This window comes from Bos javanicus, chromosome 8 (assembly GCF_032452875.1).
Source record: "Bos javanicus breed banteng chromosome 8, ARS-OSU_banteng_1.0, whole genome shotgun sequence".
Lineage (NCBI taxonomy): Eukaryota > Metazoa > Chordata > Mammalia > Artiodactyla > Bovidae > Bos > Bos javanicus.
The window spans coordinates 46,450,374-46,472,912 of NC_083875.1; the positions used below are offsets into that span (position 1 = coordinate 46,450,374).

The 22,539-nt window shown below is 36.2% G+C and overlaps 1 protein-coding gene across 5 annotated transcripts in view; it reads right to left on the minus strand.

Moving 5' to 3' along the window:
• PTAR1 (protein prenyltransferase alpha subunit repeat containing 1) overlaps positions 1–22,539 on the minus strand; it is a 49,108-nt gene that overhangs the window by 22,379 nt on the left and 4,190 nt on the right. For 3 of the 5 annotated variants that reach the window (XM_061425503.1, XM_061425504.1, XM_061425507.1), the window contains exons 2-3: positions 18,744–18,913; positions 7,212–7,278 (exon numbers count right to left, since the gene is read on the minus strand). In XM_061425503.1, the coding sequence (XP_061281487.1) occupies positions 7,212–7,278; positions 18,744–18,913 (237 nt within the window). Of the gene's footprint in view, positions 1–5,340; positions 5,397–7,211; positions 7,279–18,743; positions 18,914–22,539 lie in introns of those variants that run through there. The other 2 variants (XM_061425506.1, XM_061425505.1) reach the window with 2 other exon arrangements.

The window sequence follows — 22,539 nt, forward strand, 5'->3', positions numbered from 1 at the left end:
TCTGTTCTTATATCTCGAGAATTATTTCCACAGTTCTTTATAATCTTTAAACATTTTAAATGGTCACATAGTTTTTGTTCGGAGAAGGCAATGGCACCCCACTCCAGTACTCTTGCCTGGAAAATCCCATGGATGGAGGAGCCTGGTAGGCTGCAGTCCATGGGGTCGCTAAGAGTCGGAAACGACTGAGCAACTTCACTTTCACTTTTTACCTTCATGCATTGGAGAAGGAAATGGCAACCCACTCCAGTGTTCTTGCCTGGAGAATCTCAGGGACGGGGAAGCCTAGTGGGCTGCCGTCTATGGGGTTGCACAGAGTTGGACACGACTGAAGCGACTTAGCAGCAGCACCAGCAGCAGGCATTCTGAAACAAAAACCTCTGCGCTTATAACTTCATTTGTACTACTACTTAGGGTAAGTTTCCAAAAGACATTACCAGGAGAAATACTTGAATGGCTCCTGATACACTAGGAATGGTCATTCCTTTTTGAAATATAAACAAAAGTAAAAGGAATAGGAACTTTTTGTTATTTTAAAACTGTTCAAAGCTTCAGTGCAATTATAAACTATGTCACGCAAGAGAGCCTCACCTATTTCTCAGGTTAATGTAAGTTTAGATTCAATTTCTCAGGTAAGTTTTTGATAATAAGCTCTGATATTACTGATTACACTTCGATTTTTCAATTTACCTATTGTTTTAGAATAAAATTAGGTCATTTGCTAGTTTTTATTAACCTTACCATGTCTTTCCTGTAGCAGGGGCTCATCATTTATTTTAGAGATGTTAATCTCAAAACCAGAGCCCAGACCATATATCTCACCTACTTAGATGGACTTAGTTCCTAAAAACCGCAATACATTTCCTTCCCAACAGATTCTTATTTGATAAGGAAAACAACTTCCTTTTTAATGAAAATACTAAATAATGATAATAAATACTTGCATTTTACAATCAATTTTATTTCAGGTAAGTAACTTAACTCTGTAAAATAGTTTGAAGTGATACCAAGGTTTATGGTTTAAAAAATGATTTATGATTTATTGACTATTTTTCTTTCAAGGTACAGGAAATCTATGTCATCAAAGGAATATTTATCACAATAGCCAGTTACTTTTATAGCTCTAGATCCTTTTTCTTTTGAAATATGTAATGTTTTGTTCAAAGGCAAAATGCTACTCTATGTAAGTTAAGCTGTTTAGTATTTTGTAGGCACACTGTTTCTGAAAATAGTGTCCCTAACTGCAATATCATCATCATTTGGAACTTAAGCCTCACCCAGGCACACTGAATCAAAAAGTCCAGTGGGGCAAAGCAATGTGTTTTAACCAGTTCTCCAGGTCACACTAGAGTTTAAACAGCACTGCTGCTGCTGCTGCTAAGTTGCTACTGTAGACAATTTACTATATTAAGCCAAATTTCCATTTACTAAATTTAAACCTCTCCTTACTTACAACTGCCTACCTATATTCCCATATATGTCTATGTGTGTTTGTGTTAGTCACTCAATCATGTCTGACTCTGCGACTCCATGGAATTCTCCAGGCAAGAATACTGGAGTGGGTAGCCATTCCCTTCTCCAGGGGATCTTCCCAACCAAGGGATCGAACCTGGGTCTCCTGCACTGCAGGCAGATTCTCTACCATCTGAGCTACCAGGGAAGCCCATATATATCTATACATATAAGAGGAAATAAAATTTTCTTCAGAAAAAAGGAAGTTACCCTACAACTGAATCTTTATAAAGTTTCTTAAATAAGGGCCATCTCTTAATCTCTTTATTTTGAACAACAAAGTTATACTTGTAAAGATATCTTAGTCTGAAACAACCTCAATCAATGGTATAGATGGATGCTTAAAAAGACTGCCTGGCAGAATCATTAAAAAAAGAAGGAAAATTTTACCATCAATTTAAGAAATATTCCTAGAAGGACTGAACATTGCAGGTGCTGGAACGTTATAAAGAAGTTTTTAAAAGACCATATTGAAAAGAAATATTGTAATTGGTTTAAGTTATAGCTATCAGCAATCACATAACCTAGAGATCCAACAGAAAACACCTACTTTAATGTATTCAAGTAGGAATACAGCTTGAGATAAAATTTCCAGTCACACGTGAATTTGGAAAGTACTGTATCTGGAACAACTTAAATGTAAGTAAGCACAATATGCTCTGGAAAACTGTGCTGTGTTGTGCTTAGTTCTCAGTCATGTCCAACTCTTTGCGACCCCATGGACTGTAGCCCCCCAGGCTCTTCTGTCTGTGGGGATTCTCCAGGCAAGAATACTGGAGTGGGTTGCCATGCCCTCCTCCAGGGGATCTCCCCAACCCAGGGATCAAACCCAGCTCTCCTGCATTGCAGGTGGATTCTTTACCATCTGAGCCACCAGGGAAGCCCAGAAAACTGTGCTAGATAACTCAAAAAAATAGTTCTCATGATGACAAAGTCACTGATGTTAATAAGCCATGTGAGAAGATTGAATTAAACTAATGAGATATGTAAATAGGAAAATGAAGAATTTATAAATTAAAATATTTCATGTTAACATGATAAAGGTTAAATTGAAAAATTAAATATCCTAAGAAGTTAGTTATTTCATGTACTTATACCTTAAAGTTTACAAATTGTTATTTGCATATTTCTGCAACATTTATCTTATTTTATAAAGTTTTAATATTTTTTCTCCCTTCTCAAACTATTAGGGGTTCTCTCTGCTGTCACTCTAATCAAAATTTGTAGGAAACCAGGGGCCATGTGTATTATGTCCACGGCTAAACCTCCACTGGTTAGCCCAGTACTTGGTATACAGTAAATATTGACTAAACATATGCCACCTTTTTTTCACTCTTTAATCTTAAGTTATTGTGTAAAATAATAATGATGATAATAATAAAAGTCATCCTCATAAAAACCACCACTTATTGAACACTTCTCCTGAATAAGGCACAGTGTTAAGTGATTTACATATATTTTCTACTTTAATTCTCACAAAAATCCCATATTATGTTGAATAATACGAAATTGCCAACGTCAGTTTTTCTAAAAAATAAACCTTTTATTTAGAATTGCTTTAAATTTATAGAGAAGTTTTTAAGAATGATTAAGAGAATTTCTGTATGTCCTGTACCCAGTTTCTATTATTAACATTTTTTATTATTATGATACAACTGTCACAACTGATGAACCATTACTTATAGATTAGTATTGGAAGTCCATACTTTAATTAGAATTGCTTCATTTTTACCAAATGTCCTTTTTTTAAATTCCAGGGTCCCATTAGGATATCACATTATATTTGGTTGTTATATCTTTGTAGGCTCCTCTTGGTCCCTTAGCTCCACCTTGTTTTTGATCGCCTTGACAGTTTTGGAGAATACTGATCAGGTGTTTTATATATTTTTTCCAGGGTTAGACTACAGTTGCGAGTTTTGAGGGGACCACAGAGGTAAAGTGCTATCTTCATTATTTTGTATCAGGGGTATGTAATATCAGCATGAGTTGCCACTGTTGATGTTGACCTTGAATATCTGGCTTAGGTAGCATATGATTGATTTTTCCACTCTACTTTTTGGGAAAAGGTTACACTTTAAGGAGTAGGGAGATATGCTCCATTTCCTTGAGGGAAGTTATCTAGATAAATTATTTGGAATTCTTCAGTACTGAAGAGTTGTCTATTGTCTCTGTTTAGTCAAGCATTTATTTATATCAGCATGGACTTATGGATATTGATTTTATACTTTGTAATAATCCATTATTACATTATTTTATTGCTCAAATTGTTTGAGCTTTGGCCAGCAAAAGCACTGCCTTACTTTCTGGCTCTCTTAAGATGTTCCAGATTCATCTGGTACATTTCCTGACCTGGTCCTAGAATCAGTCAGTCCTCTAAGAAGCCCAGTTCCTTTTATTAGAGAATGGTGTTAGAAACCAGGATCTGGACATTTGGACTTAACCATTTCTGACCTACAAAAAGGATGATTTCATATGGTGCAGCCCAAAGTTACCTCAGTTTTACAGATAAGGAAACTGAAGCTGGGGGAGATTCAGTAACCTGCTCAAGGTCTCCACGCTGCAAGTGTCTGAACAAAACATCAAATCTGCACAAAGCTACCAATTTAAATAGGCTGAGGAAAGACTATGAATCACTGGAGCCTGGACACAAGCTCTTGTAGTTGCTCAAGGATGTTTTGCTTACTCTATGTTCACAGACTGGAGGAAAAATAGGACGTTATTATGAAGTCAACCTCTTTCGTCCATCAATTCACCAATTTTCAAAGCAAATTCAAAGCAAAAAAAAAAAAAAGTACTAGTCATTTTTTTCTAGCACCAGCCAGATTTTTAAACTATATGCATCATATACTATAATTACAGATCAGCTCAAAAACTTATTGTCTGTATTTTTTCCCTAAGACTGCAACAACTACTGATGTGTTACACAATCTTTTAGCTGTTTATAAAATACAGCCAAAAATCATTCAATGCTTCCTAAAGTTACGTCAGAAGAAATGTACCAACAATCAGACATAAAATGCTGAGTATTTGATTTGTGAGACCTTATAGGGTTAGATCAGTTTACTTTCAAAGTTGTTCGTTTTTTGCTCAAAATATACTCATGATTCTATGTCTTTGTACGTCAATCTTACTAATATAAATTAAAATTTACTAGAACACATATCTACAATGGATTTTTAAAAAAATCACGATTTCCTTCCTACTCATCTAGCACAAAACTTACTAAATCACCTTACTAGAAAAGCTTCAAGATTAACAGATATTAACATCATTAAAGATAGATTTATGGAGCAACTTCCCTTCATAAGACTAAACCACACACAATAAAAACACAGACCAAAAGAATCATACAAAAAAAAAACCAAAAAACCACCTTATTCAGATCTTTTATTTCAAAGATATGAAAACTAAAAGTCCTGAGAAGTTAAAAGTCTTGTCAAAAGTCAACTGCTTGCTAGTTAACTGATGAACTAGGACTAAGATCCATACATCTAAGAACTAGGTTCTTCACCACTAAACTGCACTATGAATATACAATGAATTATGTGTTTGTGTATATACATTATGCTAATAAAAATCCTTTTTTGTGGGAGGATTTTTCGATTCCTCTGTAATGATGAGGAATATGTGAACATAAAAATGGTACTTCCACTTCTCTATTACACTCATTCTTTTTCACTGAATTTAATTATTTTCAGTGCCAAGTCTGCAAACAGGATCTGTTATATACCAGGCACTGGAGTGTTAGAGGCTAGGGAAAAAAAAAAAAAGACGACGACGACATTGTCTCTACTCTTAAGAAAACTCTCAGTTTTAAGTTTATAGTACCTTCCTAAAAGTCTCCTTTGTTGATTCTTCCTCATCTCGCAAACTCTAGAACAGGGCTGTCCAACAGAAATATAATATGAGTCATACATGTGAGCCATATATGTGATTTAAAATTTTCTAACAGCTACATTAAAAACAAGTATAAAGTAAAATTTTATTTTATCAATACATTTAAAATATTATAATTTCAACATGTAATCAATATAAAATTATTAATAAGAAAGATATTTTACTTTGGGGGGTTACTTAGTCTTCAAAATCTGATGTGTAGTTTACATTACAGCACTTCTCAATGGAGACTAGTCATATTTCAAAGGCTCAACAGCCACACGTGGCTAGAGACTACTATACTGAAGTGTGCTGCTCTAGAAACCTGTAGTGTCCCAGTGTTTAGTCTTTGGACTGGTTCTTTTCTAATATCTATACCCACTACTTGTATCTCAAACAATCTCAAGGCTTTAACTATGATACATTTTCCACTGACTCCCAATTATATCTGGCCTAAAACTCTCACCTGAAATTTAGTCACACACAGCTACTTGAACACAAACCTATCATGTCCCAAACTGAACTCCTGACTTCCAACCAGCAGACACCCCTCTGCTCTTCTCCCAAACATCCCCATTCCAGTAAATAGCAACTTCAACCTTTCAGTTGCTCAGGCCAAAAACCAGAGTCAAGACTGACCCTCTTCATTCTCTCATATTAAATGTATCCTCTGTGTCTAGGACCTAGCATAGTAGTTAATCAATAAATATTTGATGAACAAATGTTGTCAAGTATTGTGTGGATTAAATGAGATAATGTATAAAGTTGTAGTATGGTCCCTGGAATAGAGTAGCCACTCATAAACATTTAGTCTACTCCCTTACTTGGAGTTTCCCATAAAAGAAAATGAAAATTCTAAACTTTGTAAATTTTTAAAACCTTCTAACACATTCCATCCTTGCTTACTCTTTAAACATCTGATCATTAGTCAAAAGAAAATGTAAAACAAATCAAGAGGTTACCTAAATTTAATAAAACCAGCTACAAATATAAAATTCAGTAGGTATTATAAAACACTAACTTGGAATTAAAATTCACAGAAAATTAAAGCATTCCTTAAGTCATATTTAAAGATAAAGAGCTATAATCTACGGCTCTTTCCTACAAGAAAATTTTAAATGAATTCACAATGTTCAACAGGACTTTACTTTTATTTATCTATAATTTGTATCTTGCTTTCTTATAAGAAAACTTGTGTTAGTCTAAAGAACCATCAATTTTTAAAAACCATACACACTGTTTAAATGAAAATTAAAAAAAATAAACCTGGTCTGAATTTTAATATTTCTATAATGTATTCTGTGTTTAAAGCTACAACAATCAGAATTAAAGAACTTAAGACACTCATAAAATGTGGTTCCTCTCCAAAATACTGAGTGGAGAGATGTCAAATGATCTGCCCACAGGGGCCACAATGTGACTAACCTAACAGTTTGTGACCTTTAAAGCTTACCTTTACACATTCCATTGCACTGCTGTGCTTCTCAAATACACTAACCAACACTTTATAATCCAAACAATTATACTGATTCCCTCTACCCCCACTAAAAAAAAGGAAGTTAAAAGCATGTATCAAATGGTATACTGTAATTCAACATGAAAATTTATATTTTCATGAATTTGAGGGAGAATAGACATAAACATGCAAAAAGGAGTAAAGTGTATATTAGAATTGTCATGGAGATATTATAAAGAAGAAATAAGTGTAAGATGCCATGAATATGTGATTTATATTTCACTTTTCAAAATGCTAACAATTCCTGGTCTTATATGTCTTCAGAAATTTCAACAATTTCATTTTATCGCTGATGAGAATGACGTACCTTACGTTCCACGCAGTGGTAAAGTCTGGATTTAGAAGTAGCAGGGTGCATGTGACATCTATCAATTCTAAAATAAAGAGAAGTCATATTAAAAACAAATAGTCCTATCCTTGAAGATGTGACTTCTCTTTCAAGGTCCTCTTTATTTTATATATATATATATATCTCACATTATACTTATATTTCATGTCACAGTAATTTTAATGATAACATTTTTCTAAGCTGTCAGAGATATGAAGATTATCCTCAGGTACAAAGATATGAAGATTTTCTTCTACATACAATAATGTAACTTTTTAAAAGTTGACACTGAAATTATGTCTACAAAGAATAATCAAACTAACCTATTCATTCTGTCAGTAGTTTTGGGCACAAAAAAAGAAACAGAATTTCTATACCACTATTCATTTAATTTCACAAATATTTCAAGAATTAACTCTGTGCAAATTTTTAAAAGGGAAAAAGAATCACATATAATTCAACTTAGTTAACAGTTCATTTACATTCCCCTGCAAAATTATTCTTTTTTACACACATTTTTACACAGTTATAGCAATGATAAATTCACAATTTGTTCTACATTTTTCACTCAACATTATTTCTTATATGCATTCTCCTATACTACTACAGTATACATTTTTAGTGAAGTCACTCAGTCGTGTCCAACTCTCTATGACCCCATGGACTATATATACAGCCCACCAGGCTCCTCTGTCCATGGGATTCTCCAGGCAGGAATACTGGAGTGGGGTTGTCATGTCCTTCTCCAGGGGATGTTCCCGACTTAGGGATTGAACCTGGGGCTCCTGCACTGCAGGCAGATGCTTTACCCTCTGAGCCACCAGGCAAGCCCAATATATTTTTAACTGCATAACAATTATTTTATCATTTATCTTATTCTTTAGGCTGTTTCCTGTTTTCTTTTTACTTTTATGGATAGTATTATCACAAACATTTTAAGCACACTTTTTGTCTCACAGATTCATTTCTTTGGATATAATTCCAGGAGTAGAACTGCTATGTCAAACAATATAAATATCAATATGGCTCCTAATAAGCATTTCCAAATTGTCCTCCAAATGAACTATATCTATTTATATCGCCAGGAGTAACATAGTATACCTGTGTCCCTATGACTCTGATTTATACAATTATATTTTAAAAAATGAATGTGGCAGGTAAAAAAAAACTATACTTTGTTTTTGTTTTAATCTAATCTTTAATTATAATTATTAATATGAACATCTTTTCATTTTACTATTTTCTATTTTCATTGTATAGTCTATTCATACTCATTATGTATCTATCATGATCTTAAATAACCTTCATAAACCTATATTTAATAACACAAAGTCAATAATATTTAGACATATCATCTTCATTTTAGTAAAAGTGAAAAAGAGAATTTTAGGATAAGATGATCAAGCTAGCCATAATACTAAATACAATAACCTCTAGCAAGCTCATATTAAATGCTAAGTAAATAAAATAATAAAAACTTATAATTATTTAGAATTATTGTGTACCAAGTAAATTATTATTTATTCACATTATTTCATTTAATTCTCACAATCATAATCCAAGATACCTTTATTTCACCTTACAGATAGGGAAACTGATATTTGGAGAGTTTAAGCAATTTCCCCAGATCAATTAGTATGTGGCAATGTCTGTATCTGACTGCTTTTAATAACTGCAAATGAAATGTTTGTCTACAATAAATAATTGGGACATTCTCAGTGTTTGAATAAAAGAGAAAATTTAAAAATCTAAGAGTAAATACACATAAACACATTCCTATTGTCATTTAAAAATATTTTAGTGAACACTAAAATCAGTTATTCTATTCTCAATCATCTTAGTAAAAGATGAACACTTATTGTTAGCAATGTGGGAGACCCGGGTTCGATCCCTGGGTTGGAAAGATCCCCTGGAGAAGGGAAAGGCTACCCACTCCAGTATTCTGGCCTGGAGAACTCCACGGACTACAGTCCATGGGGTCACAAAGAGTTGGACACAACTGAGCAACATTCACTTTCACGTTCACAATGTACTATAACTTTACTAAATGAGCAACAAAAGGTAGGATTAGCACACATTTTACTTTTGACCTTTACCTTCCTCATCATAAGTATCATGGTCTATACTAATACTTACTATGTTAAATCAATGCATATACTATATAATGTCAATATGTCCGTAAAGAACAATCTAATAAAATTCTTCCTTCTTTCACTTTTAGGCACTAATTTAGTATTTACCAGGGAAATTAAATACAATTTTCTATACCATTATTCCTTTAATTCCAAAATATTCCAAGTATTAATTATGTGCAGAGATTCAACTGGGCCACAGGACTGAAAGAATGGATATTATGAGAAATGGAAGACCTGATCTTGCCTTATAGAAGGCTAACCTTTAGCTGGAGAGAACATGTAAACAGTTAGAAGGCAAACTAAAATAACTGAAATAAAAACATATACCACATTGTGAGGACCACCAAAGCAGCCGCAATTAATTCTCAGTGGAGTACCCAGGAAAGACTATAAATGAGTCAAGACAGTAAAGGGCACTGCAGACTGTGCTTTGAAAAAGTATGAGCAAAGGTAAAGAGGGACCTTCCCACACAGGCTGCTCTTAAAAGATTATGGGTTCCACATGGTGACTAAAGCTCAGGATGCTGGAGAAATATACCTGGAAACTAGAATCTGGTCCGGATCTCCTCATCAGGCTGGTGTTCCATTACTTTCGCTTCGTGTGCTGTGCTCCAAACCCCTTCATTCCCTAAATGTACCGCCCACCTGCCTACCTTTTCTTCTTTGGCTATTAACTCAGATTTATCTGCTTGCTATTCTCTCTGCCAAAAGTGTCCTCCTATCCCTGAACTTAAAAAAAAAAAAAAAAGCACCTTTCTTTATAAAGGCCTTCCTCAGATTTCTCTGGTGGCACAGTGTAAGAATCTGTCTGCTAATGCAAAAGACATGGGTTCAATTCCTGGTCCGGAAAGATTCCACATGCCATGGAGCAACAAAGCCCCCATGTCCACCACTGGGCCCTCAAGCCACTACTACTGAAGCCTGCATGCCTAGACCCTGTGCTCTGCAACAAGAAAAGCCACTGCAATGAGAAGGCCACGCACCTCAATGAAGTGCGGCCCCTGTTCACTGCAACTAGAGAAAGCCCACACAAAGCAACGAACATCCAGCACAGCCAAAAATAGATAACAATTATTTTTTTAAAACAGGAAGGCTTCCTAACCTACTCGGCTGAAAGCAGTCTTTCATCTCTGTGTTTTGTGTATATCTTACCTGGTGGTTTAGTCACTAAGTCGTGTCTGACTCTTGCGACCCCATGGACTATAGCCTGCCAGGCTCCTCTGTCCATGGGATTCTCCAGGCAAGAATACTGGAGTGGGTTGCCACTTCCTTCTCCCTATCTCACCTAGTTAACCTCATATAAATATTGTTCTCTTAATGAGGCTATACATTTTTTGGATGCAGGTCCTCTTTAATACATCTTCAAATTAGCCATTCAATCATCAAAGATGAAAAAAAATATGGTCTCTGCCCCCCAAAAATTCCATGTCTGCCCACAGCAAACGCCTTAAAGCCATTCTGCCTGGGTTCAAATCTCAACTTCTCTACTTATTGCCCATGTAACTTAATGTCTTTGAATTTCAGTTTTCTAATCTGCAAAATGGGGATCATAGCATTAACCTTAGTGTTATAAGCAATGAGATTCATCCCATTTTTCCAGAGTGGTTTGACACACAGTTTGACTCAATAAATATCTGTTCAACTAACCACCATTGCTACTTACCAAGAAATGAGTTTTTTCAACATCAATTAATCAGGAGTAAAAAGAAAAAAAAGAGGCAGTTGTTCTCACAATGAAACGGTTTAAATTTCTAAACTTGTATGATAAGCAATAACCAAAAACCAGTTGGTTATTAATTGACTATATGAAAATGTTTGTACATGATGGCAAGGTCTCTGGAATTTTTCTTCAAGTCCACAGTTTTTCAAAATCTACCACACTACCCCAGATAATATGATAAACTGGTATTTAGTTTATTTAGTTTCTGGGACTCCCCTTTTCTGCATTAAAAAATATGTGTACGTGATCAATCGTAGTTGCTATTTGTTCATACTTCTAATGCAACCCATAAATGAAGATGACTTCATCCTCCACAAGATACTTCCCATAGCAGCACAGGCAAAAACTAACACAGAAAATACCCAAGTCCCCACTTTTCAATTTGTGGCTGTGTGGAGAGAGAGGAAGGCTAATCAAAGTAACATTTCTTTTATTGGAGGGCAACAGCAGCTGCTGTGTTCAGAGCCCAGGTCTACTAGTAGCTGGGAAATTCCTAGGCACATCACTTAATCTTTCTGTGCCTTAGTGCTGTCCTCATACATAAAATTGAGCTAATAATAGTGCTATCTTATAGGGGTATTAGATGATTCATGCCCATGAAGTGCTAGAGCAGTACCTGACACAGGGAAAGCACTCAATGGTAACTCCTGTTAGAAAGCCTGTATCTAGCCCAGTTATAAAGGATATTGGCATGGGATGCCACCAGAGGGATGAAAAGAATCTCTTAAGCTGGCTGAGCAGTGAATGCTGAGCACTCTCTCAAACCACCACCCCACTGCCCCAATTTTCTAAACACACTTATTCTCTAAATACATTACAAACTGCTAACTCTTCCTGATTTAAGACTCAAGTTCAGATGGGACTGCTTTTAGAAAGCATTCCAGTCAGATCCAAGAGGTGTGGGTGATGTATTGATAGAATATCTGAAATGGGAAAGGGCCAAGGAAGGAGAAATAATTAAGTTATAAATACTGGACATAATTAAGAATCCTTCCTGTATTACTTGTATTTTTCTACTCTTCTACTGGCTCTGGATAAATGAGAGAAAGGAAATCTGTGTTTCTTGAGTCTATGGCATGCCGGTTTCTGTGCTGGATGCTTTAATTCACATGTGATACTTACAACAACCCCCTGAGATCTGTTAAAATTCTCTTCTTTTGGTGTGGAAATAGGAGGTTAAGTTATTTGCCTAAAATCACTGTTAAATGACTTCAGTGTGCTAATAAATTGAGTCTAAATCCAGATATGTTTCTCGTAAAGAAGATGCTCCTTCCAACCTAGCACACTGTCTACCATTACTCTGCTATCTTCCAGTAAGGGCTGAACCAAAGATCTAAAGATAAACATGCAAAAATCAACAGTTGGCTCTATATTTCATCAATTATATACCAAGATGTGAGCTACTGATATCCCTACAGTCCCTTGAAATTAAACAGATCTCTATCTAAACACCAGAACATATACCAGCAAATAACTGTTTCGTGTTACACTCACTCCAATATATGACTGGCTCATCATCACATCACAAGGAAAAAATGAATTAGGGTACAGTATACACAGGAAAAGAAGTAGCTAAATTTCACCTGTAACAAGAAGATGCAAGGATGCTATAGAACAATCAGTGAAAAATCAATATGCTTTCTTGGCTCCACTGCATTCTAGAAATGGCCCAAGGTGAGCAGTCGCCTGGTATGGGTCACTGGGTCTGACAACTGTTTCTGAGAGAGATACGTTTCCATGCATCGAAAAATAAATCCAAGGTCAACGTGGACTGATAAATCTTTCCTCTAAAATACATGCAGGTTAGCACAAGAGAGGCTTGAGGTAAGGTTATGTGGTAAATACCAGAAAGACCCTTTTATTATTATAGAATACGTCACCGAATCAATAGCCAGACTAAGCTAAAACCTCTTGCTTACCAAATTCTTGTTATTTATCTGACAAATGTCTACCGAACACGTTCAGTTCAGTTGATCAGTCGTGTTCGACTCTTTGCAACCCCATGAACTGCAGCACGCCAGGCCTCCCTGTTCGTCACCAACTCCCAGAGTCCATCCAAACCCATGTCCATTGAGTCAGTGATGCAATCCAACCATCTCATCCTCTGTCGTCCCCTTCTCCTGCCCTCAATTTTTCCCAGCATCAGGGTCTTTTCAAATGAGTCAGCTCTTGGCATCAGGTGGCCAAAATATTGGAGTTTCAGCATCAGTCCTTCCAATGAATATTCAGGACTGATCTCCTTCAGAATGGACTGGTTGGATCTCCTTGCAGTCCAAGGGACTCTCAAGAGTCTTCTCCAATACCACAGTTCAAAAGCATTAATTCTTCTGCGTTCAGCTTTCTTTATAGTCCAACTCTCACATCCATACATGACTACTGGAAAAACCATAGCCTTGACTAGACGGACCTTTGTTGGCAAAGTAATGTTTTTCAATATGCTGTCTAGGTTGGTCATAACTTTCCTTCCAAGGAGTAAGGCTCTTTTAATTTCATGGCTGCAATCACCATCTGCAGTGATTTTGGAGCCCGGAAAAATAAAGTCAGCCACTGTTTCCACTGTTTCCCCATCTATTTGCCATGAAGTGAAGGGACCGGATGCCCTGATCTTAGTTTTCTCAATGTTGAGCTTTAAGCCAACTTTTTCACTCTCCTCTTTCACTTTCATCAAGAGGCTCTTTAGTTCTTCCTCACTTTCTGTCATAAGGGTGTCATCTGTATATCTGAGGTTATTGATATTTCTCCCAGTAATCTTGATCCCAGCTATATTAACAGTGATGAATAAATAAAGACAAGCCACAACCCTTCTTTCTAACAAACTCATAACCTAGCTGGGAAAAGCATTGTTTAAATAACCAACTACAATAAAATGTGATACGTTCTACTACGAATTCCTAATGAATAAGGACTCCCACAGGAGTGCAGAGGAGTAATTATTGCTTCCTGGAGTAGTCAAGATGCTTCACAAGTGTGTGTATTAGCAAATACAACAATAACAACATTAGACCTGAACCTGACCTCTGCAAAGGCATGGAGTTAAGGCAGTGGTACACAGCAAAGTCCAAGAATGGAACAGTGGTATGACTGGAATGTATATCAAATAGCTGCAAACTCAAACGTTTCTAGGGTTCAAACAAATGGCAAAAAAGAGGCAAAGCAAACCTAGTAAGTAGTAACGATACTACCTCAGTGTCTGAAGGACATGGGAAGTTGTGGTCAACTAGAATAGGCTTGTCTAGTCAAGAAAAGCAGAAGCTATGATGCCGACAAAGGTCCGTACAGTCAAGGCTATGGTCTTCCCAGTGGTCACATACAGTTGTGAGAGCTGGACCATAAAGAAAGCAGAGTGCTGAAGAATTGATGCCTTTGAACTGTGGTGCTGGAGAAGACTCCCGAGAGTCCCCTGGACAGCAAGGAGATCAAACCAGTCAATCTTAAGGAAAATAAACCCTGAATACTTGTTGGAGGACTGATGCTGAAGCTGAAACTGCAGTATTTTGGTCATCTGGTTGAAACAGCTGACTCATTGGAAAAGTCCCTGATGCTGTGAAAGATTGAGGGCTGAAGGAGAAGAGGGCGTGAGAGGAGATGGCTGGATGGCATCACCAATGCAATGGACATGAACTTGGGCAAACTTCGGGAGATGGTGAGGGACAGGGAGGCCTGGCATGCTGCAGTCCATACGGTCTTGCAAAGAGACACGACTGGGTGACTGAACAACAAATGATTTCCAACCAACCACGGCTATGCAAAAATGGACATACCCAACACTTCTGATGTTTCAAGTGAAGAGAGAAATCCAGATTTCCATCCTAATTTTAAAAGTTCATCACCATTTAGAATGTTAATCCGATTAATTTTTAAAAATTTAACATTATATAAGCTGAAACTAAATAAACATGTGGGCTGGCTTCAGCCTGCGGGGTTGAGAGTCTACAACCTCTGATGCTGACTATAAAAGAGGAAAAAGCTGGGGATGTAGCCTACAGACAGTTCATGAAGGCCCTTGCATACTATGCCACAGAGAATGACTCAACCTTAACCCTGTAGACATCAAGAAATAAGAAGATAGATATTTCAGTAAAGAATCTTTCAAACTGTGTTTCTAAGAAGTGTTGTTTAAAATGCTTCATTAGTGGTATGATAAACACGGATTAAAGAGAGACTAAAAATGGGGTAGACTAGCTATGAGGTGATAATATTCGTCCAGATGAGAAATAAGTGAACGGATGAAACCCGTGCTCTGTGACAACCTATAGAGGTGGGATGGGGTGGGAGGTAGGTTTAAGACAGAGGGGACATATGTACACCTATGGCTGATTTATGTTGATATATAGCAGACACCAACACAATATTGTAAAGCAATTATCCTTCAATTAAAAATAAATACATTGGAAAAAAAAAAAGAAGTGAAGGGTTAAGGGAGAGCTCAGTGATGAACTGACAGCAGGTGTTGTGAGAAAGAGGAAAGAGCAAAAGAGAAGGGGTGACTTGGGGATAGAGTATGGGACTACCAAGTCAGAACTCCGATGCTATGGACTGCTCCCTTGCTTTCTGTTTCTGTCATGGATTTTTCATAAATTAGAATTACAGTATCTCACCTCTCTCAAACCAAACATGGCTATTACTGCAGCAGACTTTTAAAAAATATTAGTTTCTAAGTTACTAATCAGGGAGGCTGTGATGGTTAGTTTTGGTTAAACTATGGTTAAATGTGACTGGGGTGCACAGATTAAACATTATTAAACATGATTTCTGAGTACATCAGTGTGAGGGTGTTTCTAGATGAGATTAACATTTGAATCTGCAGACTCAGTAGACAGCCCTCCCACTGTGGGTGAACATCAATCTGTTGGGGTTTCTGAACAGAACAAAAGGAGGAAAACAGAATTCAGCCCTGTTTTGCTTCTTCTCTGTCTGCTTGTGATAGGACACCTCATCTTATCTTCTCTAGCTTTCAGACTGAGATTTAAACCATTGGATTCCCTGCTTCTCAGTCCTTCAGACTCAAGGAATTAAATCACCAGCTTTTCTGGGTCTCTAGTTTGCAGAAAGCTGAGTGTGGGACTTCTCAGCCTCCATAATCATGTGAGCCAATTTGTCATAACGAATCTTGTTTTTTGTACATATAAAACTCTACATATATGTAAAATTTTTTCTATTGGTTGCTGCTATGGAGAATCCTGACTAATACAGGTGATTTCCAAACACCTAAGGAATTCAGCACATTAATGAGAACACAAATTCAGTTTGGATAAAAGGAAAAACTTATGTCTACGGAATAAAGGTCACCTGCAGTTAAAGATTACATTCTTAGGGGAATGCCTAGGATTTTGGCATGATCAATCACACAGACACTGACATTTCTGAAACTGTTTTTAAATTGTCAGCTTTCTTCATGTGGTTCTTAAACATGTATATCTACAAAAACAGTTTTAAAAGTATAACATTTTCATGAAACAACTGCTTTTTCCTAATATTTTTAACTTTTTTCCTGAGTAAAATTCACTACTGTGTTCTTCAGTTCTCAAGTTTAGCAGAGTATTTCTATGTTAGTTAGTTTGCATTTTCAGGTATCTTTTCTGGTCAATCAGAAACTCACTTCCATATTTTTACCAACACAATATGCAACCTAAGTAGTATATGACACCTCACTGAACAATGCTGTCCCTGCTCCCCAAAAAGTGAAATTGAAAACTACTTCCATGAGGATACAGGTTAGGATAAAACCAAGTTGCTCCTGTATACACGCACAGTTGCATCAGAATTCAAATCTTAGACGTCAGCTATTCATGTGAGTGAGCTTAACTGTTTGATCTTCTACCTGGGTTCTCCTGGGTTGATCAAGATAAAATTATATGATGAGATGATTTAGCAAAGCCTACAGTGCATTGCCCAGAAAGACAAGAAACAGGGAAACAGAGACAAGAACTTGGAAGACTACAGGAAGAAGGCAGGTTCGGCTAGCACACGTCAACGAGCAAAAGCTAATGATCTGAAACAACAGCCTTTGACACTAAAAATTCATACTTTTCTTCTATGCAAGATCATCATTTATCTTCCCCATACAGAATTAGTTACGTATTGGCTCGATTATACATTTCTGTGTGCCAGAATATACACAATATAGCTTTGTTAGGCAAAATAGTAACAACTTCATGGATTCACATGGTGCTACTTTGTAACTTAATGTCACTGAAAACTACAGTAGGGTAATGGAGAATGAAAGGGCATCTACCAACAGATCAATGTCTTACCTTTAAATTTATGCCTAACCTATGCCTTTAAATTTTTGCCATAAACTTAATAAACTTAGACATAGCCTTATAATTAATAAATAAATATCAGTGGACTAACTGATTGAAACACAGGAAGTAGAAAATACTTCACATTAAATCTTCAAATCAAATTCTTTTTCCTACTGGTCTAAACAGGGAAAGTGCTATTAACCTGTAATGACAATACATTAAGGACAATGCCAAGAGGAACACAAGGAAATCAATATGTCACTTTTGGCAACACTGTTCTCTACTAAGAGATTGTTTTTCATTCAACTGGAAGCTTTCTGAGTAAAGGAAACATGTATTATGCATCTTTTTATCCTCCACAGTACTTAGAGCAGCTTCTGGTATGAGTAAGCCCGTAGTAATGGCTACTGAACTTATAATTAAAATTCTCTAAGGAACACAGTTTTTATTCAAAATTAGCCACCAGGCATACCAAGACATTTAAGGTACTGGTGTATGTGGGAAGGGAAAGGAGCTTTACAGAAATCGTCAAAAATATGATCTTGGATGAGTATTCTCCAAAAAAGTGAGAACTCAGGTCTCTCTTTTACCTAAAATATAAACAGAATTTGTGTACATGTAGGCTTAGCAGCCTCTGGAGAAGGAAATGGCACCCCACTGCAGTATTCTTGCCTGGAGAATCCCATGGACAGAGGAGCCTGGTGGGCTACAGTTCATAGGGTCTCAGAGTCAGACACGACTGAAGCGACTTACCAGACACAGGGGGAAAACAAGGAAAAGACACCAGGTGGGATGAACAGGGATTGTCTGATGCAGCAAAGAAGTTTCTCTGCAGAGAAGCAGAAGAAAGGAAGGCTGGGATGATTTTCTTTTGCTCATTTCAGCACAGAACAGGACACAGAGGGCCAGAGCTTAACTGGGATCACAGTACAACAGCACCACCGTAAACCACTGAGCCGCTTCACAGTATTACCACCACCATCAAACCTTGGTTATCTCACATGAACTGTTACTAAATGAGTTCTGTTGCTCATAACTTACTTAAGGATTAGAAACCAAAGAATCAGAGCTTGTAGGGACTAGAGTTCACTTCACAAATTTTCAAACCTTTTTTACTCATATATTTTCTTCAAATACCTTACAAATGACTCTGGTACATTAAAAAAAAAATCAGAAGTAGGGAACCTGGCACCATGGTTGAAGTACCTTCCAGAGAATCACAATGGATGCAAAATTAGAAAATGAGTGATGAGTCCAAACTCATTTGACAGAGAAGTTAAGAGCCTGCCCAGTCAATGAATGAAAAAGCCAGAACTAGAATCCAGGAATGTCAACATCACAGAGGGTTCTTCCTACAATACTTCATGCTGCTTCTGAAAAATCAAAGAAAAAGGACAGTCTCAATACTTACCATCTTTGTTCAGCCACTGCTTTCTTGTTCTGTACAAAAGGAGCTTGTTGTGGACATACGGTAAAAGGAACTTGACACACCAGCTCTCCACACCAAGTTTGTTTTCAACCAGGACTATGGGACTCCGGTTATACCTAGCTTCAGGACATGGGATCAGGCCAATTTCATCTCTTAATATGTAAAACATAAAAAGAATTAAAGGTAAGAATACTAACTTTAAAAAAAATTTTCAAATCCTACAGAGTATTAAAAAACTGCACGTATTTCCTTTTCTTACAAATATTCAGTTCACCCACTGGATTGGGAGAATTTAAAAATTTCCTAATACTCACAAGAATATGGAAAAAATACTATTTGTACTTGTAGTGACAGGAATGAAAGCTGGTCTAATCTTTGAATAGAGATTTGAAAATATCTGTCAATTTTTAAAGTACATATACACTTTGACACAGCAATTCTACTGGTCAGAAATTATCCTATGCCAAGATATAAGAATTCATTGGCTATTCATAGCAACATTGCAATAAAACTTGTTAATACTCTAAATGTGTATCAAACAATGTAAGACTGGTAAAATAAACATGGGCCATCCATGTGATACAGTGGTAAAAAAAAAAATGAGGTAAATCTGCATATGCTGGTATGGAAAGGGTGCGAAGATGTATGACACAAAAAAAGCAAAATGCCAAACACAGTGTACAGCACAAAGCCCTTTTAAAAAGATACAGAGTTGCATTAAAAATTTCCTTTGTATAATCTTTTAAAAAGATACAGAGTTGCATTAAAAATTTTCTTGGAAGGATACCAAGAATCTTTGGGAGAGAGGGTTTTATTTTTATATAGTTTAAATTTTCTAATTATTTGTGCATATTAGCTTTGTTTTTTTAAAAATGTCAAAATGTATTTATGCTTGCCTGCTAACAAATATATGTAGGCCAAATGACTAATAAAATTATATTATCAGTGAGACTGTGAGCCATTTTTTTGTCTTCTTTATAATCCTTTACACATTTCTAAAATAAAAAAAATATGCTAATAAATGTTGTTAAACCACAAATATTTCAAGATTTGATCATTTTCCTCTATGGTGGCCTTGAAATCCATTGATTCACCTCAACTTAAACTGAAAATTTACATTATTGGCAGAGATTTAACAAACAAGAGGGAGAGGACATATGTATACCTCTGGCTGATTCATGTTGATGTTTGGCAGAAAACATCAAAATTCTGTAAAGCAATTATCCTTCAGCTAAAAAATAAATACATTTTTAAAAATTTGATAACGTGGGGGAAAAAAAAAAAAACAATACATAGGGCAGTTGACTTACACAGTAAATGAACCAACAAACACCAAAATGTTTTTGTAAAACTTGTACACATGCCTTTCAACTATATAGAATTTACAGTTCTCATCTATAAACATCCTTTCTCAAACAGTATGTTCTTCCCTTAATTAATGAATAACAAAAAGCCTTTTAACAAGAGCAGTTGACATAAATACTTTTAGAGTGTCTAAGCAGATTTTTTTAAATGTGTTTTTAAAAAAACAGAATAAAGAACTGTTTTTCAGAGCCTGTGTGTGACATTATCATGCTCTTGGCTTCCTCTGCCAAAAGCGTGTTGGCTGATAGATGCAAAGAGGAAACTTGTTCGATTACAGATTATAAGAAAAGACTCCTTTTTTTTGGTTAGGTCACCATCACAAGCTGGTGGGAGGCTGTGGAACTAAAATAAAATCCATCCTGGAAACTCTTAACTGCGTAGTTCAGAAGTAACCTACTTTCTACTGATCACTTCTTTAGTGACACAGGCATATATCAGTAAAAGAGGGTGTGCTAGGGGTTGCAAGTCACTATTCTTTCAAGCTGATCTAACTCCCAAGAAGACTTTGGGACCTAAGGCTTTTTGTCCTGACAACTTACTCAGCTGATTCAGGGTGTTTTGGTACACCTGAATATGCCAATATTACCTAAACATCTTCTGAATACTACAATGAATTAGATACTGCATTAGGTTCTGAAAATGCAAAAAATGAATAAAATAAGGTGGTCCCAGACTACACAAAGCTGATGGTTTTGCTGGGGAGTTGTGTCAATATCTGTAATAAAATGTTAACACACTTTGCCATTCCAGTAATATAGATAAGGTTTTTAGGAAGAATAGGGCAATAATGCTGAGGGCATCTAAGGCCAATGTCCAGTATTTCTAAATATATTTTTGTATTTGGTGATATGAAATCTAATCTAACTCACTACTGGGATAACTAGCCACATGGTCTATAACTGACTAAATACATGATTGAATTGCTGATATTTTCTGGGGTTCAGGTGTTACTATGTAAAATATTTGTTTAAAAACAAATAGACTTATAGTAAAGAAAATAATAAACTCAGTGTAGTTATTTCAAGAAAGTCTGTTTTCTAAGATCTAACAACCACTTACAACACTTAAAAAGCTGCAAAAGTCAATATGAATGTTAGAGTAACAGGAATAAAAGAATTCTAGCTTCTGGGTACAGTCCATTTTGGGGGAGTATTTTTTACTTAAATTCACAATGTAAAAACCTGCCTTGTTCACGACACCAAACATAAAATGCCCAACTAACAAACTGGTACCTAAATGAAAGGACAGAACCATTTGCACAAATAAAAAACACATTTCTTTAGTTTGGCTACTATTCTTCCAAGAAATGCTTTTACAAAACAAGAATGCCTTGGATATAGCAGGTGGCCAACAACTGCTACTGAAATGCTGATTATCAGTGCACTTCAGTGTTATATTCGAATAAACAGTTTTCAAAGACTATTGCTTCTTGACTCTCCAAAAGAACATTACCTCTGACTTCCTTCTAATGCAGGTCCGAATCCTAGTTCTGTCAATATGATATAAATACATCTCTCTCTGTATATATCATTATCTCTGTCTCCTATCATTTGGCCCCAGCAGACCTCCATTTTTTTTCATTTGTAAAATGGAAGTATTACATTATATTTCTAAATAAGGAAAACAGGCTGCTAGGTTTCATCCAGCTTTCAAAGTTTATAACCTAGAAACCCAAAAACTATTCTCATGCAAAAAGAATGAAAATGGTCATATCAGGGAATACAAAGCACTAGGGTGGGGGTTGGGGGACGGGGATAAAAACATTAGAAGAGAGGTAGCAGGATGCATAGACCTTAGTCTCCATTCTACCACTGATCAATGTGGACCTGAGTAGGCACACATCAGTATCCTCATCTGAAATACAGGAATGACAACCCTTTCCCTGCCACTTATGAAAGCAAGTAATACAATGTAAAGGATGTGGTAAGCTACAAAGTATCAGGCAAAGATGAAGTATATTATCATTAATTCAGTTAAGAGCCTGAAGTCAACCAGAAAAGTTCATTGGTTAGCAGATAATAGGAAGCTAAAGCAAAGAAAGCTAATAAGCCTTTGTCAAGTTATTTGACCCTAAGATACAGTGCTATGCTGCTTCCTAAAAATATAACATGTACTTTATAAAGGCAGGTAGGTCAGTAAGATTCCAAATAAGTGTGTTTGACTTCAGACTTCGCCTATGCCTAGTCCCACTTTTTTTCAGACATTTTAGAATTCCAGAATCATTCTGAAATTGGAAGGGGCTTCATTCCTCCAGTCTCTCATTTTGTCAGATGAGGAAACAGATCCACTAAGGTTAAGTGATTAACCAAGGTCACAGTGCTTATGGCTTAATTCAAAATCTTAGTCACTCCACATTATATGGTTCAGTTTTACTATTTGGGGACTATCCTTCCCTCACCAATAGGAAGCTGGT